The sequence below is a fragment of the Anas acuta genome, chromosome 24 (genome assembly GCF_963932015.1).
Source record: "Anas acuta chromosome 24, bAnaAcu1.1, whole genome shotgun sequence".
Lineage (NCBI taxonomy): Eukaryota > Metazoa > Chordata > Aves > Anseriformes > Anatidae > Anas > Anas acuta.
In genome coordinates, this window is record NC_089002.1 from 6,916,845 (window position 1) to 6,943,953 (window position 27,109).

The following is a 27,109-nucleotide window of genomic DNA, read 5'->3' on the forward strand; positions in this document are numbered from 1 at the left end:
CGCTCAGAGCCTTCCTGCTCTGTGGTTTGGCAGAGCTCGTGGGCAGCGCTCCCATGTACCCACTCGCACACGTCACCTGCCCCTCGCGCCGCTCAGCGGCTGCCGACTCGCCCGGGGTGCACGGGGAGGGGGGGGGACACCCTGGGGACCCCCAACCTGGGGCTCAGAGCCCAGCGGGGGCTCCTCGTGCCCGGCCCCCACCACCTGGGGAAAAGCCTCAGGTCCAGGATGAAAACCAAGGGTTTGGAGTCAAACCACCCGACGGGGCTCAGCCACTCACACGACCCCACCTGCGGCCCTGCCTGCCGCCCCCACGCACCCCACGCCACCCCCCCAGCAGCCCCTCGGTGGCTTCTTCACCCCAGGAGGGACCCCGGGAGGAGGAAGAGGAGGAGGAGGAGGACGGCACTGGAGAATTTTGCTACTTCCTCCCCTCCTGCAGACGCTGCAGCCCCACACGGGGACGAGCAGCACCGGTGGCTGTGAATCCCAGCGCAGGGGTGACAGCGGGGACGGTGGCAGCCGGGTCCCCGGCCCCACACGTGCCCCAGCACCCACGGCACGGCTGCGAAGCCGGATGCGCAGTTCCCCCTGCCGGCACCCGGGCGCAGCACCCACAGCCCCAGCACCCCAAAGGAAACCCCCCCTGCACAGAGCCGGCCACCAGACCTCATCAGGCAGCCAAACCCCGAGCAAAGGGCAGAAATGCCACGTCCCCAGAGAACGGGCTGGGGGAACTCAGCCTCTTTGGTGGAAAAAAAAAAAAAAGACTATTTGGTGGAAAAAAAGGCAATTTTAGGACACATCACGAGAGCAACCACCTGGGGTGCTTCCTACACAGCCACGCAAGCAAGGAGGAGAGACTGGGTGACGCAGAAAGTGTCTTTAATCCAAAGGACTGAAGAGCAGACCAGGAAGATTAGTATAAGCCAACAGACGGAGGGAGAAAAAAAAAAAAAAAAAAAAAAAAGATAAAAACTGCTTCTTAAAACAAATCAAAATTCCATACAGTGTCTAAAAGATCACCTAAAAACTAAACATTGCCTTAAAAAAATCTTTTTTTTCCCCATTCAAACACATTAAACGCAGTGAAACATTGTGACAAATAATAATAATAATAATTATTCATGGACTAAAGACTTCAGCGCAGCCGTTCTGCTCTGGGAGCAGGGGATCGCTCCCGGCCCCCCTGCAGGAACCACACTGGGGGGAGCTGGGGGGGGACAGCGTGACCCCAGCCCCGCACCACTGCACCCCCATCTCCTCCATCACCCCCGGGACCCCCAGCGCAGCATCTGGCTCTGGGGGGGCAGAAGGGGAGGGTGGAGGTGGGGGGAAGCATCCTTGCCCTGCGCATGGCAGGGGGGCAGGGGGGGCACCGGCCTCCCACCTCTCTCCCCGCCAACCCCTGAGGTCAGAGCTGGATCGCAGGCACACACAGACCCCGATGGGTGTCACGGAGGGGGGGGCAGCACCTCCGTACCGACGGACACGACGCACAGCCACGCACAGACAGACAGCAGCACGGGCACGCGGCCCTCGCGGGGAGCCCTGCGCGCCCCGGGCAGAGTGGGGGCTTCCAGTTCAGGGAGGGCTCGGGGAGGGCTCGCTGCTTTGGGTTTTGTTGTTGTTGTTGTGGTTTTTGTTTATTTTTTTACCCACAAGAGTGCTTTGAAAGCAGCGGATTTCCAGGCCAGCAAACAGCAAGCGTCCTCCCGCATCCGTCCCCATCCCCCTATGGGGAGGGAGCTCCCCATCCCTGTCCCCATCCCTGTCCCCTGTCCCCATCCCCGTCCCCATCCCTGTCCCCTGTCCCCATCCCCGTCCCCCTGCCCGAAGCCTGCCTCTAGCCAGCGCTCCCAGGGCCGTGCTGCCTGGGTTTCAGCTCTACAGTAGTTTTTAAAAAATACGGATACGTTATATACCCTACAAAGGTCACCACAGGAATTTCCATGTCTTTGGAAGGAAGGAAAACATAACAAAAACAAAAACACAAAAAGCCGAAATGTTTCACAAAAGAAGAAAATAAAATCCAATTATCGGTGTCATCCACCTACAGGACAGAACCCCCCGGCCGACGCGCGTGGATCTGCTGGGGACATGGCATCGCCTGCTCCAGAAAGGTCAGAAACACAGGTGAGTAGCTAAAAATAACTAGTCTGGTATAAATGTCTGAATTCCATGCGCTTGGTAGAACAGTCTGTCTGTGTCTTTTTTTTCTTAAAAAATATATATATATAGTTATTGCTTTCTCGAGGGCTGCCGCTGCTCGCGCCCTCAGTGTGGGAGCGCGGTGGGCTCCGCAGGGTTGGCTTTCTTTCGCCTCTTCATGAGCAAAGGGTTGGAGGAATCCTCGATTTTCTTGATCTTGATTTGTTCGTAGTCCACTCGCATGGTGGCCAGCGCGCTCGTCATCTCCTCCTGCGGGGAGGGGGCACAGCGCAGCGCCCGTCAGCACCGCCACAGGGCGGCAGGGACCCCCCTGGGGCCGGGACCCCCCCCCAAGGACAGGGACCCCCAAGGACAGGGACCCCCCACCCTCCTCCCGTGGTCCTGCTGCTCACGAGGAAGTTGTGGGATGGGCCTGACAGACCCCCAGGCAATTTTTCCAGCCTCCCCCAAATCCACAGGACAGCACAGGGAGCTCAGCGTGCCCCCTGGGAGCCTTTTGCTTTCCAGTTTTACACCCAATTGCAATTCCAGCACAAATCAGCCCGACTTGAGACCCTCCCAGTGCAAGGGGGAGGCAGAACCGGACGGCACACGGAGCACAGAGCGTGGCACAGCCCCAAATCAGCGGGCCAGGGCCTCACCTTCACGTCCTCCCACAGGTCCTTCTCCTCCTTCAGCACGCGGCTGGTGTGCAGCGGCGTCTGCGGCACCTGCATGGATTGCTGCGGGGGGAGTGGGGCAGCATCAGCCAGGAGCCAGGGCTGCCCCTGCCCTGTCCCCGTCCCCATTCCCGTCCCCGTCCCCATCCCGTTGCCCCGACAGCCTCACACCCACCATGATCCAGGGGTGGTTCATGAACTCCGTTATCGTCATGCGCTGGGTCGGGTCCGTCTTCAGCAGGTTGCGGATCAGCTGCTTCACTGCAAGAGCGGGGAGGCACATGAGCAGGGCCCTGGCAGATCCCCTCAGCCCAAAAACACCCTCGTGTGTCCCCCCCCAGCAGACCCCAGCCCCGTTCAACCCCGCCACAACCTCCTTTACCTTCCTCTGACACTTCCGACCACTCGGGGTTGGGAAACTCATACTGGCCCATGCGGATCCGCTTCTTCATGCCGGGGGAGATGGCGAGGCCGTGGTTGGAGTAGAAGGGGGGGTACCCACACAGCCTACATGGGGGGGGCAGAATCAGCGCGTGGTGCTCTGGGGGAGCCCCCGGTACCCGCTGGGATGGAGAGGGAGCGGGTGACTTACAGGATGTACATGATGACGCCGAGGGACCACATGTCACAGGATTTGTCATACTTCTCCGGGCCCAGCACCTCGGGGGCTGGTGAAAAGAGAGGCAGACACACAGTGAGGGGGTGCTGGGGGCAGACAAAACCCCCTTGGGGCACAGGGAACGCTGCAGTATGTGGGATGCTTCACCCACACAGTGCTGTGCGCACGGAGGGGCTCAGCCCACACGCACGGGCAAAGCTTCGCCCCCCAGAGCAGCGAGCGCAGCGCGTGCCTGCACCGAGAGCAGCACAAAGCACCCAGCAAGGAGCCGTCCCAAACACCCCTCTGCGGTCAGGTCACGGTGGGTGCAAAGCCAGGGGGCTGCACCACAGGGGAGCGAGCGTGGCCCCCTCCAGACCTCCCCCCTTGGCTGTGACCCCCCCAGCCCTGCAGACCTGGGAGCGCTCGGAGCTTACCCACGTAGTACGGCGTGTAGCACGGCGTGGCCAAGGAGTTGTGCGTGGTGGTTTCTTTAGCAAAGCCAAAGTCAGTGAGCTTTAACACAGCGTTGGGCCTTTTGGAGGTGTACAAGAGGTTTTCCGGCTGTGGGAAGACAAGGGACAGGAGGTGAGGGGCAGGGCTGGCAGCGGCCCCGGCAGCACCGCGGGTGAGCGCGCAGCGCGGTACCTTCACGTCCCGGTGCGCGATGTTGATCGAGTGCAGGTACTGGATGGCTTCCCCAATGCTCTTCATTATCTCTGAAGCCTCTGAAGCAGTAAGGAAGCCATTGAAAGCGTTTACGAGTGAGTTATGACAAGCACAGCTCCCTGGTTACTCTACGGACCAGGAGCCAAAGAGCACGGCTGCAGCCTGAAGGGTTTTTTCTCCCCAAAACCTCCCTTCCCAAGCAGTGACCCCGCAGGCTGTGGTTGCCCTATGCAAACCATACCCCAGAATTCACATTTTTGGAGCGTGGGGGAGTGTTTCTGTGCTTGCATGCAAGGGATGCACAGGGGAAGCTGAGAAAACATTCCCAAGCTCTGCTCTTCACTGAGCAGAAAAAATCAGGGCTGTGATCAAGGGCTGGGCGCTCACATCCAAATTCCTCAATTCCCCAAACGCAACTGTTGCTAATTCCAAGGGCCACTGAGGAAATGGGCCGCACCAGAGGCGCTCCTACAGACAGCAAGGAATGGCCCAGAGACCAAAGCGCAGGGCCCATACCCCGTTCTGTGAAGGCCTGGTCTCCCCGGTCCTGGATCCGGCTGAAGAGCTCCCCACCATCCAGGCTGCAAGAGAAGCGGGTGGCGTTAGGTGGGCGCAGGCACCCCGGCGCCTCTGCCAGCAGCTCTGTGAGATGCCCCAGCTCGAGCAGCACCCAAGCCTTTGACGCCCAGCTGAGCGCCGCCCAAGCTCAGCAGTAAATTTCTCTCTTCTCCATCCCTGCCCTTCGTTCGGCACTTCTGGGCACTGAGCGCTTCAGAGCCTCCCTCTTCCAGAAATGAGAAGGGCAGAGGATTCACACATGCTGCAGAGACACGGGGTGCAAACGGACGTGGTCTCCGTGCCAAGCCACAAGAATGCATTTACAGTAAAGACAGCGAAACGCTCCGCCGTGCTGAGAGCTCTCCCAGCCTGCTTGGCCTACTTTAGCTCTCCAGGCGGCCGAGCTCAGCACTACGCAAACCCAAACCCCGCGGTGTGCGAAGTGCTGAGCTCAGACGGCTGCGCAGGTGAGGTGCCGGCGAGGGGCCACGTGCCCAGCAGACACCGGGCTGCTCGGGGACCTCCTGAATGCCCCGACGGCCAGGGCACGGCACAGGGCTTGGCACAGGGCTCCAGCAGTGTGACCCGTGTGGGACAGCTCCCATCGGCTTGTAGGTGGGAGAGGCAGGGACCGGAGCCCTTGCAGCACAGCAGCTGGCAGGTACGGCGCTGGAGAAGGGCTGTGGAAACCTCATCACGGCTCCCGCCTCCATCAAAGGCTCCCCCAGGAACCCTGGGGAAAGGCTCGGCTCCAACAGAGACCGGGGCTAAGAACAGGGATCGCTTCTCCGTGAGAACAGGGATCGCAGCGCTTCCTGCCTCGGCCTTATCTAACTCCAGCAGAAACGGCTCCCGGCTTTCCCAGCGCAGAGAGCATCTCGAGGGAGCTCCCTGGACACAGCCTGATACCCACGACACGGATAGCACCAAGCCACCTGCCCGCTCCCCGCACCGCTCACCCCCTCGGCCCCCCCCAGGCAACCTGCCGGCTTGCCAGGGGAGAGGTTTTGGCAAGGAAGCTACATTAAATCACAGCTGCGGTTGGGATGTGGTTTCAATACTTTCCCCTTCATTCCTCCTCCTCCCCAGGTTATATCAGACATCTACCCGAGCCAGCCCCGCTCAGCAGCTGCTGCGCCGGGCGCTTCTGCTCGGCTGCCCCGCAGACCGCACCGCGCTGCTGGGTGCCAGGAACCCAGAGACCTCCCCGGCTCTCCATGGCCGAAGCCAGTTTGGTTATGACCCATCTGCTACCAGAACCCAGGCCTGAAGCCTCCTGAGCACCGAGCATGTTTTCAGAATGACTCAGAGCCAGTGCCGCTCCCACCCAGGGCGCGCAGCACCTTGGAAGTCCATCCTGCGAACACCTTCAATGCCGCGCCTCTCCTGGGGCCGGCGTCCCCACGGTGTCCCCAGCACCCACACCACGGGGCCGTGTCCCCCGTTCCCCACCACCCGCCAGCAGCCAGGACTCACCACTCCATGACGATGAGCAGACATTTCCTCCCCTGGTAGAGGTTCTCGTAGACGTCCATGATGCGGACGATGTGCGCGCACTGCGACGCCCTCCAGTGCAGCTCCACTTCCCTGCGGGCCTTGGGGCAATCCTGCAGCATCTGCGGGAGAAGCCAAACCCCGCTCAGCGCCCAGCCTGGCACCTGTGGGGAGCTGGGGACAGTGCCCCGCTGGCACAGTGCCCGGGGTGTGGGGAACACAGGGGTGCAGCCGGAGCGCAGATGCTGCCCGCAGGCTGCGGCGAGGCGCTGGGGCGCTCAGTGCAATGCCTCCAACCCCATCTAGCGGGAGCAGCGCGAAGCCACCCGCCCCGAGAGGCACCCAGCAGGGTGACGGGGCTTGCTCGGTCCTGTTAACCCTCACCTGAACACCCAGCCCCACTCCGGTGACCCTGGATGGAGGACGGAGCAAAAGCAGCAGCTGCAGGGAAGGCAGATGTCCCGGGAAGCTTTCCCTTTGCTCCTCCGCCCCAGCAGCAGTACCGAAGCGCTCCAGCAGAAGCCAGGCTTGTGCATTAGAAGGGGTTTAATCGGTCTCGCTCCACAACGAACCCAGGGCTCCTCTGTACCCTTCTCCTCCCACCTCCTTACAACAGCATAAGCTGCTCGCCCTCACTCCCTCGCTCTGGAAGCTTCTCCCAGCTGCCTGTCGCCTGTCTCCCACCCTGGGGGTCTGCAGGCAGCGCCCTGCCAGCGTGACACCAACCAGCACGACTCCCCACTGCATTTACGAGAGCTTCTTTACGCCGTGCCAGCAGCGCTGCATCCCCACGTGCCACCCAGTGTCCTCGCCCTGCCCTTTGCAGCCCCCAGGCAGCCGCACAGCACTCGGGGCAGGGAGGCTGCCCCACGCTGCCCATCCTCTCCTGCCCCCAGGGCCACCACCTGCATCCAGCCACCACCGCTGGCTTAAAACCTCAGCCTCCTGCTCCCTGGGACAGGGACATCGTCCTGCTTGGGGCCCCCCCATGCACGGGCATGATGCAGGAGCCACTTTGGAGGCCAGCAGCAGCACAGCATGCATGCCCAAGGAGGGGACAAAGCGAACAGCCAGATGTTCCCTAAATAGCAGGCTTTTCGCCCAAGCAGCAGCAGCCCTTTAATGAGGCCCTTGCCCTTCCCAGAGCCAGCTCACAGTTCCCAGGTGCAGGAAGGATTAGCTAGTCTGCCACAGACTATTAATTACCATGTTTGTCAGGATAAACAACCAGCCTTAATTATTATACTCCTAAATATAGAGCAACAACAGTGTCGATCCCGAGTGCATTTCATCTTCCTTCCTGCCTCCAGCAGCTCTCGGGGCCGGGCTCTATGGGGTGAAACACCCGCTGCCCCCAACCAGGACCGGGTCTGCAATCCCAGCTCAGCAGCAGTGGCTCCAGCACCAGAACAGGCTGGCCTCAGAAAAAAAATACTGCTGCACCTCCACAGCTCCCCCCAGAGCATCCTGGCTGGTAAAAAGGCTGCCCCCACATCCCCCCCGACCCGTCACAGTGCGTACAGGAGAGGTGACCGGCGGGGCAGATGGGAACACCTCATCCCTAGGGGGGATGCACGCCAAGGAGGGGAGAGGAACAGCCCCAGGGCTGTGCACAGGCAGGAAACATCAGGTTTGGTCATTTCGCAGCATGCGACAGCCTCATTGTCCGCTCGGTGCTGCAAAAAGACAGCGCAGGCGGCTGCCACCGGGGTGACAGGACCCGAAATCACGCCCAGGATCCCGCTCCTGGTGCAGCCTGCTCTGCGACAAGGCGTGATACCTGCTTTGGCCCCAAAAGACGTGAGCTGCCCTCTTATAAATGAAATGCTCAGCGGCTGCACCCACCTGCGTTTGTAAGCCCTGGCTGAGGAACAGCAACTCACAATCCTGCCCGCAACTGAGCTTGCCCTTTGCCACAGGGACGGGGACAACCCCGACACCCACCCGTGAGCCAAATGCCTGGGTTTTTGGTCGAGTCCCTCCCCGTGTCCCTGGCTCTGCCCCCACAGGGCTCCTGCCCCCAGTGCTGGGACTTGGCGGTGCCCAGGGGAGCGGAGGCCAGGGCGATGACTGCAGAAGGCGGCGAGGAGAGCGCCAGCCCCGAGGACACCAACACCGCTCGCAGCAGCCCCTGAGCCGGCTTCAGAGCCGCTAAGCAAACAGGAAGCACCGGGGCTATAAAAAGCAAAGCAAGAACCGAGTCGTGAGAGAGGGCAGCAGGCACTCGAGGCACTCCTGGCCACGGCTGCCTCGGAAAGCTCCCCGCAGCTCCGGGGCTGGAGGGCGGCTTGGCGCACAGGAGAGGTGACGAAGCAAGGGCACAGCCTCTCCCTTCTCACCGAGCCATCCCCATCCCCAGCACCGGGGGACCCAAACCCAGAAAATCCCACCTGGTACAGCCCAGGGCAGCTCCACACCTCGGTGTGATAGCTTGCAGCAGGCACAACAGCCTCTGGCTGGCAGCTCCTCCGAGCCCCGCTGGCCCCGAGAAGAAGCCAGGCAGCAGGGCAGGGACAGGGCCTGGAGAAAGTTTTGTTATTCACGGCTCTGCCCCAAAAAAGCCTGGGTGGGGAGTCAGGAAGTTTAAAAGAAAAAGAAAAAAAAAAAAGGAAAAAAAAAAAAAGAAAAGAAAAGGAATTGTAATTACACGCAGGGAAAATTGAGCAGCAGGAAGCAGCCAGTTAGCATAACTCTGAGCAGAACAAACAGGAGAGGTACAGAAACATCCATCCAATTTTCAGGTCACTGCGAGCGCTTTTAAATAAGCTTAATTGTGTTTCCAACGAGCTGGGAGGCAGCCGCCTCCATTACCTGTACCAGCACAGCCGTGACATTTGCTTTTGTACTCGGGCACCCACAGGCAAGCAAACAGCTGCCTGACAGCCTTCAGAGCACCCCCCGCACCTCCGCAAACAGCCCGGCCTCCCTGCGATTTCCTGTTAGCTGTGGGATGGAGGAGATTCAGCCTCGTTAAGGGAACGGGGCTGGTTGGGAACCGCTCCCGGTGCCAGCCAGAGGCCGGCCCCTGCGAGGCTGCCTCAGTGCCGCAGCGGGGCAGGAGGATGCAGAAGGGCTGTGGCAATGCCCTCGCCGTGGTAAAAGCACCCCACGGGCGGGCAGCAGGGTGCTGCTCCCACTGCTCCTCCTCGCTGCTCCTTCCAGCCACTGTGCCGGGTGGGATGGAGGGAACCAGAGCAGAAGGGGCTTGGTGCGAGGGCAGCCTCGGCTCCCCAGCCAGCACCAGGGCATCCCCTGCTCCCCGAGCTCAGCCCCGCAGTGGAAGCAGAGCCCTCCTCCCCGGCAGCTCGGTGCCATCGGCACGTAACGGGATCAGCACGGAGCCCCGCGAGCCTCAGCAGCTCGGTCACGGCTATTCTGAGCACCGCGGCCCCACCTGCTCCGTGCCTGCCCCATGGTGCCCATCGGGCACGGCTGAACCCACCAAAAACCCCACAGAACCAACAGCAAACGTCCAGCCACCCGGCCCCAACAGCACCTGTCTCAATTTCTGGTTACTTCTCCACGTGTTCATGGAAGGCAGGGAAAGAGACAAAAAGTGGTTTCCCCCCGGCATCAGGGGAGAAGCCCAGCCCTGATGTGCCCAGTCACTGCTCAGGGCTTTATCCGCTGCCCCAGGTTGAATTAACGCCATTTTGGTGCTGCAGAGCAAAGTTATTTTTCTACAGTCTGCTGCTTGCTCCAGTCACTCGTCCAACGTATTTGGGTGTGTTTGGTAACACTGCCCAGGTCCCCAATTTAGCTCTGGCATCCAGGGCGGCCCATGGCCACAGCAATATTCATATTCCTTGGCTTGCGAGGAAGAGGCTGGGATCAGAAAGCACCTTACACCTCCCTGGTGTCCGCAAAGGGTTCACTGCCCCCTCCCTCTGCCCACCCCAGCCCCACTGGGGGCCACAGGGGCTTCAGAGCAGCTCCAGGAGCAGATTTGGGAAGCTGAGCTTGCCAAGGGTTACCATGCCCGGCCGGGAGGGCGATGGCAGGGCAGGGGCAGCCCACGGGACACAGCCGGGTGCAGCTCAGCTGCCCCCACCTCTGCTGCCTCCTTCCACGGGGCGGCTCCTGCGGACCCAGCTTGATGACTTTGGGTGGGAAACCAACAGGAATTGGTGTTTTCAGAGAGAAACCCACGCACGGCTGGGAGCACTGCTCAAAGACGGAGGGAATAAAAGACCCAACACCAGTACTGAGCAGGGGGATGCTCCAGCACCAGGCAGGGGGTGACTGTCCTGGCACTGGGAGTCTGCAGAGCACCGGGAGGAGCCGTGGGGAGGGATGGGGCCGTCCCACAGCTCCTCTGCCTTCGGTGCAGCACCGCGGGCACCGCGCGCTGTAACCGGATCTGGGTTACGAAAGCGTCCGCGGACGGAGGGCAAGGGCAGCGCCACGGGGCTGACAAGGAGCAAGGAGCCGGAGCCCAGCGCTCTACATAACCACCGTGCTCTACGAAAAAAGCCCTGGAGCAAAAGCTGGGCAGTGGCGTGCGTTCCCACAGGGCTGGACGTGCCTCAAACACGGCTGCGCGGGGAAGATTTTGGTGTTTGCGCTCCTGAATTGCTCCCCAGCAAAATGCTGCCTCATCCTCGAGCGCCTCGCTCCCAAACCTCTCCGAACCCGCTGCAGCTCAGAGCCTCCAGCTGAGCCAATTTTTCTGCTCTGCAGCCCCCGCGAGCCCGCTGGGTGCAGGCAGCTTTGCAGAGGAGCAGCCCCGGCGCTCCGCAGACACCCTGACCTTTCAGCAACCGCTTCCAGTTAGCAAGTGAAGGCCGGGGCTGCCAACACGGGCACCCTCCGGAGGGCCCAGGGCTGCAGGCCAACACCTCAAAGGCTTTGGCTCAGCCCCACGCAGGCAGGGAATACCTGGGCAGGCAGCAGCGTGCGGGAGCCGCGCTCTCTTGCATCACCCCACAGCTTCACAGCCCCCGGGGCCGGTACGGGTCTCCAGGGCAGGGCAGGGGACTCCTTGTCCACGCTCACAAAGCCCCTCCGTGCCCAGCCCCGCAGCCCCCAGCCTGCGTTTGCTGCCAGCAAAGGCTCTGACGAGGCTGAGCCGAGGTAAGGGGCTTCCCTTTGCTATCGCAAGCTGTGGGAAGGTGGGTGGGAGCCAGGAAGGAAGGAAGGAAGAGAGCAGAGCAAACAGGGGAGCTGCAGCCGCGCACACACGCTCACAGCCCCTCGCCTGAGCGCGTCCTGATTCAGCCTCGCCGCCCCCTCGCACGATGCTTCGCCGTGACTCACGGCAGGATTCGCACGGGGAGCGCCCCAGCACCCAGCCGGGGAGGTGCTGAGCGCCTGCTGCGGGGTGGGATGGGCGAGGAGCCGAGCTGCCCCTTCCCCAGAGCCTGATACCGCGGGACCAGGCTGCCACAGGAGCGTGCCCTTTGCTACGCGGCATTTTAGGGAGCCGAACATTTTCGGACACCGGCCTTGGCTGCTCACCTGCTGCAGCGGCCCCCAAGGCCCCAGCTCCACGCTCACACAGGCACATCAGCTGCTCCTGCAGCCTGGGTATCTTTATTTCCCTCTTTTCCCTGATCTCCAGAGCTCCACCTGCTCCCAGCGCAGCAGCACACACATCCCTTGTGCAGGAGCCGTGCCTCTGGGGACCCTCCTGCAGCAGGACACCCCCCGGAGCAGCCCGCACCAGGGGGCTGCAGGAACCTGCTCCCGAGGCACAAGGAATAAACCTACAGCACGGAGCTGCAAGTCGTCACCCGCCCCCGCTACCAGAAGGAAAGCAGAGCAGGGGCTGTCCTGGCCAGGCAGCAGCGAGGCGAGGAGCATTTTTCCCTAATAAAGCAAAATGGTTTCTCTTTGAAGGATTTGCCTCTTCCAATCTTTTCAAGTGAGCCGGTTGCCAACTGGCACCAGCTGCGTGACACGTTTGCAGGGCTGGTGCCGGACACTTTGCACGTGCTGTGCCGGGACCAGGATGACCAACTGACTGTGTCCCCCTTTTCTTTCCTCTGCCTTTAGTACCAGAGCATTTGGGATCCCCCAGGGGACCACCCCACATAGCCAAGCCCCCCAGGGAGCCCCCCAGCCCTGATGCCACTGGGACGGGGCGAGCAGGAGGAAGCCCGGCTTCCCCTCACGGTGCCTGGTCTTGAGCTCCGGAAGAGAAATCAAACTGCCAGTCCCAGAGGCTGTGCGAGGGATGAAGTTACCCAACGCAGGAACACTCACCGCTCAGTTACAGCAATGACAAAACGTGCGGCTCAGGAAACCTCCCCCACATCATCCGGGCTCACACACGGCCCTTTACGTTATATTTATGTCCTCCCCATGGGCAGCACCCAGGGGTGAGCAGATCTCCCTGTGGGCTCCCCGAGCAGCAGACGAGAGCCTTCAGACGAGAGCCACATCGCAGCCTGCCACACCGCGGGGCTGCCTCCCTGCTCAGCTTCATTCGGGGCACAAAGATCGCAAGGAAAGCCAGTAACAGCCAGCAGCCACCGCACGCGGTGCATTAGCGGCTTCATCCCCCCGCTGCCTCAAAGCAGAGGTCATCCTCGATACCCATTTGTCTCCAGGAAAATGGAAAGCTTGGAAAAAGCATCCCAGGGAGGGAATTATTCGGATTACTTTCCCCCAAAGCACCTCTTGCAGACAGAAAGCCAAAAGAGGCAAAGCCCCAAGCCTGTGAGCTGCGTGGCTCCGCGTTTTTCAGGCGCTGCTGCCCACGCGCCCCCCACGCAGCCCCCACACCACGACACCAGGAGGTGATTTCACAAGCGGGCAGAGGACGGAGGGCTGCGAGGGAAGCGGCACAACCATTGCACGGCACTTTCACAAGGAGACCTGCAACACCAAGGGGGGGCCAGCAGAGCCCCAGCACGACGGGGCCTCGCGCAGCCGGGAGCGTTGCACCATCCCCTGCAAGCTCCCACTGCGGGGGGGGGGGTGCTGGGGACCCCCACCCGCCACCCACCCCCTCAGCCCAGGGCATCTGCTGAGCATTTCCTCGCCCACGACAGATGTGGCAGCTATTCAGGCTTTTCAGGCAGCAACAAAAGCCTCGGCGGGCGCACAAAGGCGAGGAGCAGAAGAGAGGCTGGGGCTTAAACAGGAGCCACCTGCCGGGGGCCCGCGCCCCCCTCCCCGTGCCACCGGGACACCCGTGCCCGCCACAGCCCTGCACCAAAACACTGCACCATCCATGGTGAGAGGTGCCCAAGGACACCGCCCCGATGCCAAGGGAAGTGCCACCAGCACAGCGGGGACATCGGGGACAAGGGCGTAAGGAGGGGGCCACGGAGCTTGTGGAAGAGTCAGAGCAGGTAAACGGCGACTGGGCGGCAGCACGAAGCGTCCCCGCTGACTCACCGCACACTGACGGCAGGCTGCTGCGAGTGCTTAATGAAGATAAATAAACAGTTCCTGCTTCGTGGATCTGAGAAAAAACAGCAACTCGGTGCCTGGGCTTTGTGTTGGGATCGTCATCTTCTCGCCACCGTACATCAGAGAAACACAGAGTTGGGGTGAATTGGGGTGACTCCCCCGCTGCTCCTCTCTCCAGCAGGGTCTGCGCTGCATGGTCAGATCCCAGCCCAGGCCCTCAGCAATCATCACCAAGACCCTCGGTGTCCTGTCATGCAGGACGGTGTCCTGGGGTGCGTCAGGACATCCGCTAACCAGGCTGGTGCCAGCGGGACACGAGGACGGGTGCCTGCACCAGGAGCATCCCAGTGTGACCAGGGACTGACTGGGAAAGGCCCAGGGCTCAGCACCCAAAGGGCCCCTCAGCAGATGTAGGTGCCACAACAGGCACTGAGGTCACGGACGAGGAGGACAGAAGTGATAAATCACCCCCCGGGAGGGCAGAGCACTCCCAAGCCAGGCCGTGTTCCAGCAACGCAGCTCGGACCGGTGCTCGAGCAGAGGGTAAATGAGGGCCAAAACGCCCCAAACCCAGCCTGCCACTTCCTACGTGTGCTGAGATGTCACCCGGCAGTGACAGGGACACCAGATGAGGTCTGAGCAGGGATAGGACCGGCTGGCTTGGGAGATCACCAGCACCGCTACCAGCATCGTCACCACCAGCATCTCGGGCCCTTTTATCTGCACTACAGAAAGTGAAAGGAAGATGAGAAGTCAAGGGAGGGGCGAACATCTTCACGTGAGCTACGCCCCGCTGAGGCCAGGGCTTCATACAGAAATGCTTTTTTGCCACCTCCTTGCAAAGCCTTCGAGGCCGCCCCAGCCCTCCCTTCAGGCTCCCCCCCCCTCCAAGTCCTGCATCTAATTAGATTTCCTATCAGAGCCGCTGCAGCGGTGAATGGAAAAGTGTATGCATGTGCTTTCCGATAGGAAGAGGCTGATATTTCTGGGTGTGTTTGATACAGAAGCGAGCGCTAACGTAAACCATTAACTCAGCTCTGACCTCCGTACTTTGCACCTCCTGCAGGCGCTGCACAGCCCGGAGCCCGCTGCTGCAACCCCCCCGCAGCACCCCCTGCCTCCCTCCGTGGCAGCACAAGGTGCCAGCTCTGGGCTCCGTGTCCGTAGGGATCCCCTCCTGGAGGACACAGGGACAGGCTCAGCCCTGTAGTGCTGCCTGTGGCCGGCTGAGCAGCCACCGGGCACTTGGAGTATCCTTTCGGCTCCCTGGCTCCAGCAGCCCCAAAGCCGTGTTCTGCCTGTCTGCACAGTGAGGCCCAGATGAGCCCATCAAATCTGTTTTCGGGGAGCCCTTTTCTCCCAGCCAGGCTGGGGCCAGATGGAGGGAAGCCCACGGGATGCAGCACAGTGCTCCCGAAGCTCCTCTCACCACCCAGGACATCACCAAGGTTTTATTTACGTGCCCTTGAAGCCCGGTGACGCACGCACGGCACGTTTTGCATCACTCTGTCCTTTCCTCGGCGATTTGTTTAGAAGCGTCTCATCCCCTCGGCGGGCTCTGTCAACACCAGGGCTCACAAACACCTTCCAATGCCAAACCCAGGGACGTGCACCCCAATCCCAGCACCCCAAATCACCCCAGAGGCGATGAACCCCCCAGCACAGACTTCCCCATACCCCAAAATGATGCTTGCATCCGACCAGCCCCACTGTGGCCGTGGGGCTGCCCCGTGCCGGCTGGGAGGCGTTTTGCCCCCGGTCCCCACGTGGCCTGGATGCAGCCCTGCAAAGCGTAACCAGCTCCTGCATTAAGCGGCCGCTGCTCCCATTGAAAGGAGGTTTTGTGCCGTGCAGGGGGAAGGTCGGAACAAGAGCAACACAGGGATTTCATAACACGCCTTTGTCTGCGCAAGCAGGGGCCCCGCGGCTGCCTCCCTCCCCAAACACACTCCCACCCCCGGCTGCCGTGACCGCCCTTCTCCTGCCTTTGTCCCTCCACCCCACACATGGAGGAATGACCCTAAAAGCTCCTCCGGCTTCCCCAGGGCTGCCAGCCCCGAGTGGTTCCCTCGCTGTGAGGGGCTGCCCTGCGCCTCCTCCTCCTCCTCCTGCTGCTGCCCAGGGGAGTCCTGCACCCCCGGCACATAGCGAGGCCTGCAGAGGACCTCGTATGAATCCCCCCACTTGGGATGAACCCACACAGGCTAAAAGCCGAGCAATGCCCCAGATCCCAAGCTCCCCGTGGGCACCTTCCCCCGAGCACTGGGGTCAGAAGCATTTTGGGGCCGACCCCGGAGCTCAAAGCACTTCAGGAGGCCGAGCATGCGGCCAGGCGAGCAGCGGCCCGGCCCTCCCCGCGGGCCTCTGCCACCCTTCCACGTGGCCTCACAGAGCAACAGGAACCGAAAAGGGCTTTGGGGCCCTTTTGGGGCCCTCCTTTAGGGAGGAGGACGTGAGCCTCCTGCCACACACCACTGGCCCCGGGGAGGCCACCCCAGCACCCCGGTGCTCAGCACCCCTCAGCTTCGTGCTCCCCCCGGCTCGGCCCCCCTGCGCCAGGCGTCCGAGGCAATTCCAGCTGAGAGGAAAACACAGTTCGGCTTCTATTTTAAAAAGCCCTTGTTGCATCCTGCTGGCACCTCATTAAAGCACTCAGGACACGGCTGCTATTCTTAGCTCTCCTGGCCTCTCGCAGCGCCGGGCACGGGGAGCGGGCAGGAGGGAGGGGAGGGCTGAGGGAGGGAGGCCCATTAGGGCCAGGACGGGGCCCAGACCAGCGTCCCGGTCAGCGCCGTAACCTCGGAATACCTCATCCAGCAAGCATGCATAATTCATCACCCAGTGCCTGGATGCCTCCACGAACACCATCAGAGGAAAATCCTCCCCTCTCACCAGCCCCGAGAGGGACCCACCGGGCTCGGTCTCCGCAGGCTGCTCCCACTGCGAGGTCGGGCACTGGCAATGCCGCAGAGCAAGGTGTCCATAGTGGAGGTTTTGTCCTCTTGCACCTTATAAACACGCAGTGAAAACAGGCTCTGGGAGGACTCGCTGATCCTTGCCCCATAACCCGCACATGTTTCGCCTGAGCACCATGGGAAGGGAATAAAAGCATAAAGGCAGGGGCATTTGAACAAACAAGCAAACCCTAAACCTACTGCCACGTTTTTTGCTGCCTCCCTAGCAGCTGGACCGCTGCTTGGGACTCCTCTCCTCAGCCAGCCCCGTGCCAGCCCCTACACCCAGCACCCTCGTGGACACGGGGCGAAGGGAAGCGGCTCTGGGGCTGGCCGGGGGCTCTCGGGTCCAGCTCTGTAGGAATTCAAGCTCCTTCAATCCCTCTTATTGATGAAAAGGGCTCGGGGACGGGGGGACGCCGGGCACAGCCAAGCAGCAGACAGTCCTGCCTTTGTCCAGCCCAAGGGCTCCTCCGGCAGCCCCGATGCTGCTCCGATGCTTCCCCGAAGGCAAGCCCTGCAGCCTGGCAGGCGCAATGACACCAAGATTAGCTTTGGGAAACTGCATCCCCTCCGAGCTGACTGCAGAACCTTGCGACCTCGCTGTCCTGTGCAGGAGGAAAGCACCCAACGCTACCACATCCCCCCTGCTCCTCCTTCCCAGGGTTGCTCGCCTGGCTGCTTCAGCGCGGTCTTTGGATAGAAAGAAATTTGAAAGGGACGCTTTGGTAAACGGCACAGCTGCCTGGCCTGCAGAACAGATCCCGTCTGTGTTGCCAGAGCTGTGCAAAGCTGAATGAACGGGCTCCCATCAGTGAATCCTCATCTGATAGCGGTGATGGAGATAAAGAGCATCCCTCTGATGCTGCCGGGGGGCTCCAGGGACACCAGAGCAAGGGTTCAGGGCGGGGAGGGACGGGTCCCCAGCCGCCGACCCCTGAGGGTGTGCGTGCACACTCGGTGTGATAACAGCAAAGCCGTGCATACCACGGATTTTTGGCAGTGCTAGCTCCCTGGGACGTCTGTTGGGTTACAAGTTTGACCTTAAGAGAAGGTGCCACGAACGGATTCAAAGAGAACCAGCAGCAAGGCAGAGCGCTGGAGAGGTGACAGGCTTTGTCTGGGTGTGCAGAGGAGAGGGGACAGGGATCTGGCAGGGGACGGGGGTGTCACAGCCCCGCCACGAGCACAGCACGCTGCTCCACGGCAGCTCCAGCCCGCAGGGAGGGAGCTGCTGCTCAGCCACGTGCAGAGACCACACTGTAATCAGCATGAAACCCCCGGCATGTTACTCACCCAGGCTTCAGCAGCCCAGGATTTGCATCCCTAACGACAGGCACCTCGGGCCGGACTGGCCACCTCCCTCACTGCGCCCGGCCAGGAGCTGGGGCCGCAGGAGCACCCAGGGCACCTCCGAGCCCCGCGGAGCCGCAGCGCTTCCCTTCCAGCTTCCATCTCACGTCGTGGGCAGGGAGCTGCTCTTAACCAGCAGCTCGTGCTCACAGCGAGGTGCTGGAAGCTTCCTCTCCAACACGAAATAAAGAGGGTGGGAGGAGAGAGGTGAGGAGGGAGATGTTAGATGTCCTGCTCTGACACAGGACAAGCCACTGAGTCACCAAAGCCAAGCGGTGAGGTGTGGCAGCGCCCCTGGAGCGGGACGGCCCCAGAGCTCGGCCGTCACCCGCCTGTCGGGAGAGGGCTGCGTGTTTACGTGGTCAGGCAGGAAAGCAGGGAGCGGTGCTGGGCTCTGAAGTCCCATCCAAGACCCAGACTCAAAGCGAATTTCCCGTTGGTCCCGGAGAGGTTGCTCTCGCTCACGTCCCTGGCCCTGGGAAGGGGCTGCTCCTTGCAGGGACACCCGCTGAAGACAAAAGCAAGCCTCTTGGAAGCCCCCGGGTTAGCCAGGGTGAAGGCGTCCTCCCAGGGAATTCAGGCAGGCATCTGTCTGAGGGCTGCAATGCTCACGGGCTCCCCGAAGCAGCCTTCCCACTGGCGAGGAGGCACCGCGCACCCCATGCACCAGGGTGGAAACCCACACCCAGCCTGCGGCACGGGACTCCCCCCAAAACCACCGCAGCCCTGATGACTTCCAGGAGATAACCCCGGTTTAAACTTCCTGGCAAGCCCACCCTTCCCAGGGAGAGGCAGCCAGCCACTGCGGCAGGCGACTTATGCAACAGCAGCCCTGTGTTTTCTTAGCAATCTGCCCAACGTAATGGGCAGCAGCGTTGCGAAACGGCTGGAGAGGAAAAGAGGGAGACACAGCAGAGCCTGGAGGGGAGCAGGCAGGAGGCTGTTCGGGCTAAGCAGAGTCCTGCAGCCCGGCTGTGTTGGGAAGCAGCAGCTCCGGGAGCCGCAGGGCCGGGGCACTCGCACCCACAGCAGCGCCAGCTGAGTGAGCATGGCCCCTGCCTTTTCGTGAAGGCACAGGGATATAGGATGTGTTCAAACTGTCCTGAAGCGTGCTTACATGCCAAGATGGTAGATGCAATGAGGCTGACACAAGGACTGAAAATAAAAACACGCCGCTGTTACCAGGCCAGCCTCCCTCCCCTTTTATTTTTCCTTGAAGTGGCTGAGGATAACTTGCATTCCTTCTGGTGTGCTTGCACGTGACTGCACATACCTTCCCGCAGCCCAGATAAGCCGAGACACCCGGGACGCCGTGCCCATTTCCGAGCAGCTCTGCCTGACCCGGCTCCCACCCGCACCTACCGGCTCGAGAAGCAACGAGCGCGGCTCCTGCGGCCGCCGCAACACACTGCCAAATTTCCACAGCAGCCCCAGCTTTTGTTCCAGCCAGATTTCCCTGAAAACACACGTTTGGCAGGGAGTCCGAGGAGCCTTTCAAGAGGCTACGCTAGCTGCGCGCCGCAGCTCGGGGCCAGACAACTGGCGAGGACCGCAGACAGAAGCGCTGCTCAGCTCTGCGAACGCTCGGAGCAGAGGAGGTGCCCCATGGAAACCCCCAGATGAGGCTGCCCAAAAAGCACAGGAGGGCTTCAGCCCCTCAGCACAGAGCCCTGGGCCGCAGTTGTGCAGCTTTGCCCTCCAGCAGGCAATGCTCGGGCAGTGACAACCTGAGCCCAATGCACGCTCCTGTCCCAGGCCAGCAGAGCTGAACGGGCTCAACCCGACCGGAGCACCCCGCTGCAGCCGGGGGCACGCAGAGAGGCAGCAAAGGTAATTAGGATGAAGCAAACAAGTCCATCCCTCCACTGATCCCAAATCTATATCCCAAACCGGGCCATCTTATGGGAGCAGAACTGCGAAGTCCCCGCCTGGCTGGAAGCCCCTGGAACATTCAGATCTGAGCTTGTGTTTTGAACTTTATCTCTAGTTTAGGCTACAGCCCGCTGGGCGGCCAGGCACACAATCACATGCAGCCCTGACGCCAACGGCTTAAATAATCTCATTACATATGACGGCAAAGGCCGCGACAGTCACGGACCCCTCGAGCCAACTTGCTCACCTGCCCTCTCCGCGGGGAGCATTTATTCTGTCCCAGCAAAGCCCCCGCCGACGGAGGGCACGAATCCGGGGGAAGATGCTGTCACCCTCCCTGGTGGCATCAGGCTCAAGATTTTGCCACGGCGAGGCTCCATGTGCTCAGAGGGGCTGCTCCAGCACCCTGCCCTGTCCCCAGCCGCCCGGTGACGGGGACAGTCCCACCACCCTTCACGTTTTCACAGCTCACAGCACCTCGAGCAAAGCGCGTGTTCCGGGGCATCTCAGGGCAGGGGCTCAGCAGCACTCCGACTCGTGGCCTTCGGTCCCTTCCTGAGGCCGTGAAGCAATCCGTGAGTTAACGCAAGCATTAAACCTGTGGTCGCCACAATCCTGCCCCAAACCGGAGATCTTAAAAGGCTGAAATCTTTGAAATGAAGCGGCCGCTAGGCACAAAGGAACAGCGGCTTAAAAGGCTGTTTGAGGTCTCTGCATTCAGACTCGTTCCTGCGTGAGCGCACACGGGCACAGGCACTTGCCCGGGGACCACCAGGCCATCACCCCCAGCTCACAGCATCCCCCCCCTGCCCCATCCTCAAACCTGTAGGTAGGGTACTCTCAAAATCAGGGCATCACCGCCTGCCCCACAGATCACCACGATGCACAGAGGCCCTGGACCGTGCCAAAATCCCTGCCCACAGCAGCGGGGTTAGAGCAAGAAGGTCTTTAAGGTCCCCTCCCACCCAAGGTGTTCTTGAAACGTCAGCCCGAACACATCCACCTGGGCTCACAGCTGGTTTATTAGGGAGAAATGGGGTAATGCTGCATTCACCTGCCTGCAATTGGGGCCAGTGGAGGGATTGCCCCGGTCCTCATGGGTCTGCACCCAAAACTAGCAGCCTGTGAGCTCAGCCAGCTCCTGAAGACCCTCTCCACAACTCCTGCTTCAAACCCACCCCCAAACCCCTTCCCGCAACACGGAGAGGGGCTGAGCGATCCAACCAGCCCCGGCACGGGGCAGGCGATGCTCGGGGGCTATCGGGGAGGGGAGCCCCGAGCCAGAGAGGCCCCAGGGGCAGCCCCGCAGCCTGCGGCAGCCGCCCCAGCCCGCCACAGCCAGCCTCGGCGCGGCAGAGGGGAGGCAGCGCGTTATTCTTGGAAACCAGGAGGTGAGGTCATGCTGCCTGAATGCTGCTGCAACTTGAGGCCAGGCGCGCAGGGCCGCTGAGAGGGGCCTCCTGCCGCACCGCACCGGGGGGGTCACCAGAGCCGGGAGGGGGACGGGGGCTTCAGCACGCTGTGGGCTCCTTCCTCGCAGTCCTTTGGGAAAGAGAAAGTCCCCACGGCTCGCACGGTGCAAGTGTAAAGATGGGAGAGTGCGAGCCCCAGAGAAGGGATGGGGTTTAAAACTACTGCCCCCGTACTGCTGTGAGGGGCTCATGAGGGCTTGGCCCATCACCGAGCACAGCCCGGGGCCAGCCCGGGGCCATCAGGGTGGCCAAAAGGCCACGGCTCCAGCCAGCCCTGTCCACCCGCTTCATAGTGTCTGCACAACCCAGCAAAGCCCATGCCCCCTGCGCATCGCAGCCCGAGCACAAGCCCGGCTATTTCAGAGAAAAGTCACCTCCAGGCTTCCTTGGCACAAGTTTTCTCAGAGTTCACCTGTGCCGCCCATCCAGCCAGCGCACGAGGAGGCCCAACGTTTCAAGAGGCTTCGAGTTATTATTTACACCGTGCCCAAACGCACACAGAGCTCCATGGCAGGCAGCACGTGCCCAAGGAGCCCCCGGCACCGTGGTGCTTTACAGCACCCGTGGTGGCCAAAGCTCGCTGAAGGCCAGGCAGGAGCTCAGCACCAAGGAATTCATCGTTGTACCTGGTGGCACCTGGCTATTAATCACACACACACCACGGAGCTCACGGAGGAGAGGGCAGGCTCCCTGTAAACCCCTAAACCCCTGCATCCCAGCATCTGCAAGCACAGGAAATGCGGATCCTCCTCTGCGAGACCTGTGGCTGAAGGCATTCAATTACTAAGAGGAAGAGCCCTACCATTTCCTGAGCATGTGCCAGAGCACAAACCAGCCCCCGGCTCCCAGGCCGTTATCAGTTTATCTCCATTGTAGATTTGACTGCTCGGAACATGTAATATATTCGGAAGGGATTATGGCTGATCATAAATTGTTTAAACAAACTCAAAACCCAAGTCAGTAAACTCTTTTGGTCAATGAGATAATAAACCGCTGCCTTGGAAAAGCCCCAGTGATGTCACTATACTTTCCATAGCTTTTAAACTATGAGTTGCACAAAAATCCACAGTGAAGACATTTTTGGTTACATTAAATACATAGCAGAGCTCAAAAAAAATCCCACCGCTGACACAGAAGCAGACACACAGTGAGGTCTGTTTCCCATGAGCGTAAGCCCGGGATATTCATATACTCCAGCACTTAGGGAGTATTTTTCCAGCTGGCTTGTCCGAGGGACAAAGCATTTGATCTCAAACGAAGCTGCAGGGAAACGGGGTGCTCTGCTTCCTGAAACACCCAACCCATGGTGGCAGAGAGAGCACGAGGCCACCAGCGACACGAACACTCATCCACAGCGCTGATAGCAGCTCCGATACTGCCTGCCCTACTTCCACGGCAGGCGGCCGAAAAGAACAATAAACCACAAAAGTACTGGGCTCTCCTTCCTCCTCCTCCATCAGAGGAACCATCGCTCACGGTATCTGATGAGACAGAGGCTGAGCGAGACTGAGTGTTTCGCAAACATGCCCCCGAGCTCCAAGGATGCTCCAAAATCCGGGCTGCAAGAGGGGACAGCTCTGCAGGAACTGAAGGGAGACACAAAGATTTCCTGCTCTGAAATTTGGGTGAGGAGAGATATTTGTTTGTTTTAAGGGAAAACCGCTCCACGGAGAGACACACGGGGCAGAGAAAAACTCATCACCTGCCGCCCCTGGGCTTCATTTTCCAGTCTGCATTACCTGCCGTTTGCTTGTGAAATGCTGAATTCGTACAGCTCGCCTTCAGCCCAACATCTCGCCTAAAGATTAGCAGAAAGTGGAATTTGCAGCACGCACACAGCCCTCGCTCCCAGCCTGCGCCACTTAATGCCCGCAGCCTGACCACAACGAGCAACGCCAAGTCCAGTCAGCGGTGACCTACATACAAGAAGTTTTGCAGGGGTGACAAGCCTCATAATAAATCACGCCAAGGAAGAAAGGGGTAAGAAACCACCCAGAGCTCGCGTTTCAGCTCCACTCGTCACCTCTCCACGGCCTTCCCGTTCCCACCCTGCTCCACACCCAGGAGAAAATAAACCACGGGGTCCCCACCGCCGGTGGTCGGGCAGCTCAGGGCTGAACACGGGAGCACCCGAGTCAGAAAAAGCCGTGTTTAGAACCATCTGCTCCTGAGCAGACAATTCATGGACTCCACGCTTGAAGTGTTTCTTGATACCAGAACAAAAAAAAAAAAAAAAAAAAAAAAAAAGAAAAGAAAAAGGGTGTGGGAAAGCATTGAAACAATATTGATCTATAAGAAAAGGAAAATCTCCTGGGTTTACCTAGGTACAGTGCAGCAAACAGAACTACCAAACAGCACTACCATCCATTAACTTGTACACAGCACTGCTGTGTGTCTCCGACATGGGCCATTGCACCAGAAAGAGGAGAAAATTGGCTGTAACGTTTCACCAAAATTGGCTGTAACGTTTCACCGCCGCCGGGACGCTGCCTCTGAGCTCAAACTCTCCCGGAGCACCGGAAAGTGCTCTTAAGCAAAGTGACCCTCAGCAAAATGCTAACTTCAACGCGCCTCTCTGCTTGGGAGGGAGGTTTAGCAACATAATAGTTGCTGCTGCTCCAAGAGGAAGCACAATGTATCCAGGAGTCACCATTAATATTAAGGAGACACCCAATTGTTTCCTTCACCGCGTTCATGTACAAGACCTTGGAACAGAAAACATAAAGAGAAACCGCTCCGAATGGAAAGGTTTCTGCACAACCAAAGCAGGCAGCGTGAAGAGATTTCAGCTTTGGCTGCTGGATAAGAGCCATGAGAATTCTTTTAAGCATCATCTGCAACATGACAACTCAATGCAATCACTTCTGGGTATCCCGCTTTAGGTCATCATTCCACGCTGATGCAGCCCATGAGTAATTCCGATCCAAATACCTCTCCGCAGGTCCCTAGCAGAGATGTCATCCTGGCTGTGAAGCAGGGAGCGATGCTGTCAGCACACGCCGCATCCCAGGCAGGCCCCCCATCGGCAGAGGGACAGCCACGGCTCGCAGCTCGTGCTCCCCAGGGCACGAAGGGCACACGCAGCTTGCCCCAGCTCCCAGGCTCCCGGCAGAGCGGTTTATAGGGGCTGGAAGGAATCGCTTACAGTAGCAGCTGTGCTGCTCTCTGGAAAGCCAGAGACGCATCCAACAGCCCAGCTGAACTTTCCTCTCTCCGCCGGGGAAGTGCGAAGAGGCCGGGGCAGGGGACAGAGGGGAGACCAGCAGCTTTCCAAAACAGATTCACCAGCGGGCGCACCTCATCCTCCAAGAGCTGTGCAGCCATTCCACAGCGTACCATTAAATCCTACACCACAAGATGCTTTTCCATATTGCCAAGGACACGACACAACACCTAGCACTAAATCCCGACCCCGTCCATGGGTAGCGGCAGGGCAACAGCGCGAACCTCCGGCCCTGACCCTCCCGGCCCGGGTTTGGCCAGGAAGGAACCGCTGCAGCTCAGTGTCCCCCATCCTCACACCGCCGCTGCCATCCTTCCCCTTTCAGTGTTGCGAAAGGGAAGTGCTGGAATCCACGCTTTAAATAATTGAGTCAACTGTAGAAGTGGTGAGGAGCGCGTCTGTCAAAACAGAAGAGGATTTCGCTAATTTCCATCCCGACGGGCTGACAATACCTCTCATCCTGCAGCGTGACAGGGTGCAGCTAACGACAGTCGCCTGCCTTTCGGGAAGAAACCTCCAACTTTTTGCTGTCCGACTGCACAAGGCCCCGCTGAGCCGCACGTGTTGAGCGCCGTCCCACAGTGACCCCGCGCACCCCGGCAGCGCCACTTGCACCCCCAGAGCCCACTCCTTCCACCTGCCCATTCCTTCCCGCTAGGAACCTCAGGTGCCAACAGACGGGCAACTCAAAAAGCAAAGGAGGGGAGGGTTACACATCCGCCCGGCGATATTTTCAGCCTTCACGATTCTCAGGGTAACGGCGAGGTTTCTAACAGCTAATGCGTGGGCACCAGGCGCATCTCTGCTAGGGAACACGGCGCTCCCGTGGCGCCGGCTGTTCGTGCCCGTGTCCCCCGGCGCTCCGTCAGCCTCCACAAACTTCCCCGCGTCCCTCTGCTGAAGGCTCCTCGCCTGCGCTCCGAAGGCTCACCCGAAAAGCAGGGCACAGCCCCGGCACGGGGCGCCCCTCGGGTTGTGCTGCTCGGCTGAGGACCCTCGGAGCGGGAGCGGGTTGGGGACGCTGGAGGGGCAGGATGACACCAAACCATTCCCCCTCCAACATGGGGAATGGCACCTGCCCCTTATTCCATGCTGTTTCAGCGGGTTCCATTCCCCATCCCAAAGGGAATGGGACCACGAAGCCGGCGGACCCCCGGACCCCCACCCACCCCCGTGGGCCAGCTGCGCGCTGGGAGGTGTCACTGGGGGGGGTACCGGGGCGAGAACTCCCCCCAGGGGGGCTGCTGCCGGGCCGGGGGCTTCTCGCTCGGCCTCTGTGCTGCCCGGGCAGGCGGGGCGGATGTTATTTGGCTGTGGGGAAGCCCTGAAGCTGCGCGCCGGGGCGCTCCGTGGCGAGCAGCGCGCAGCGGGGCGGGGAGAGAACCGAGCCCGGCCGGGCCGGGCGGCTCCGCGCCCCGACGGGGGCACCGGGGGGCAGCGGGGATGGGGTGGGGGGGGCCCGATCTGGGGAGAAGGGAGGGAAGGGGAAGGGAGGGGAGGGAAAGGAGGGAAGGGGGGGGCCCGGCGCGCACCTTGAGGGCGAACTTCTCGCCGCTCTTCTTGCTGAAGATCTCCAAAACTTTCCCGTTGATGCCGAGCCCCAGCACTTGCGTGGTGACCTTGTAGTCGTCCGTGATGGCATTCTTCCGGATCTGCAGGCCTCCCTTCCCGGGGAACGGCGGCAGCGGCGGCGGGGGCGGCCCGTGGGGGGGGGCGGCGGGCGGCGGCGGCGGCGGGGGGGGCTGCGGAGGGGGCGGCTGCGGGCTGGGGAAGCCGGCGGGCGGCGGAGCCCCGGAGAGCATGGCCGGGATTGGGGGGGGGGGGGTCGGGAAAGGAAAGAAGATGAGGAGGGGGGGGGAGAACGGGGGGAGGCTGCCGCCGGGCTGCGGGGGGGCTCCGGGCCTCGCAGCGGGGGGCAGGGGGGGGAGAAGCGCCGCCGCCACCGCCCCCCGCCGGTGCGCCCCGGCCCCGAGCGCGGCGACGGGAAGAGGGAGCGCTCCGGTGCGGCCGCGGCTCCTCCTCCGCCTCCTCCTCCTCCTCCTCTCTTCCTCCTCCTCCTCCTCCTCCTCCTCGCTCGGCTCGGCCCGGCTCTGATGTCAGCGCCTCGCCGCGGCCGGCCCCGGCCGTCGGGGGAGGGACGGGGCGGGGACGGGCAGCACCCGGCGGGGCGGGGGCACCGAGCACCGCCCGGCCCCACCGCCCCCCTCCGGGGCGCCCCCGAGGCGGGTTTGGGGTGGGGGTGACGCCAGGAGACCCCCCCCGAGGGGCAGCGGGCGCCGGGAGGGGGCCCCGACGCCGCCGCACCGAGCCCCGCGGGCACCGGGAGCCCCCAGAGCCCCCCCCGAGTGACCCGAGCCCCCCCCGAGGGCGACGCCGCCCGCAGCGCTTTGTCTGGGAGCGCTGAGGAACGGGAGGGGGGAACAAAGCGGCAGCACGAGGAGCGGCAGCGGAGGGGGGGAAGCCCGACCCCAAAGGGTAAAGCCCGACCCCAAAGGGTAAAGCACGGCCTGGGGGCAAGGGGCTGAGCCCCAGCTCCGTGCTCGGCCCAGAACCCGGCAAAGACGGGAGAAAGGCTCGGAACCGGGCTGGGAAAGGAGGGACCCGCGCTGGGTGCGTGCTCCAGGCCCTGGAGCTGCCCCACGAACGCCCCTGCAGCTGGGGCAAAACAGGAAATCAGAATTTTTCATTTCGGGTGTCAAACGCACAGCCTGGGTGGCACCGGTAAG

The 27,109-nt window shown here is 61.3% G+C and overlaps 1 protein-coding gene across 1 annotated transcript; it reads right to left on the bottom strand.

Annotated features, from left to right (window-relative positions):
• Positions 1-868: 868 nt before the first annotated feature.
• MAPKAPK2 (MAPK activated protein kinase 2) lies at positions 869-26,480 on the bottom strand. Its single transcript, XM_068660040.1, has 10 exons — positions 25,916-26,480; positions 6,133-6,272; positions 4,615-4,679; positions 4,078-4,157; positions 3,867-3,993; positions 3,424-3,499; positions 3,214-3,338; positions 3,007-3,092; positions 2,814-2,894; positions 869-2,421 (listed from the first exon to the last, which is right to left on the bottom strand). The coding sequence occupies exons 1-10, from the start codon at positions 26,183-26,185 to the stop codon at positions 2,278-2,280; spliced, it is 1,194 nt and encodes a 397-aa protein (XP_068516141.1). The 5' UTR covers positions 26,186-26,480; the 3' UTR covers positions 869-2,277.
• Between the last annotated feature and the right edge of the window lie 629 nt (positions 26,481-27,109).

Bases quoted from the DNA above. Each gene is read 5' to 3' on its own strand.
- MAPKAPK2 (XM_068660040.1), bottom strand. From the start codon at position 26,185: ATGCTCTCCGGGGCTCCGCCGCCCGCCGGCTTCCCCAGCCCGCAGCCG. The intron at 4,680-6,132 runs GTGAGTCCTGGC...CTTCTCTTGCAG, and splicing joins CTGCTCATCGTCATGGAGTG to CCTGGATGGTGGGGAGCTCT. The intron at 3,093-3,213 runs GTAAAGGAGGTT...CCGCTCTTGCAG, and splicing joins GTCGGAAGTGTCAGAGGAAG to TGAAGCAGCTGATCCGCAAC.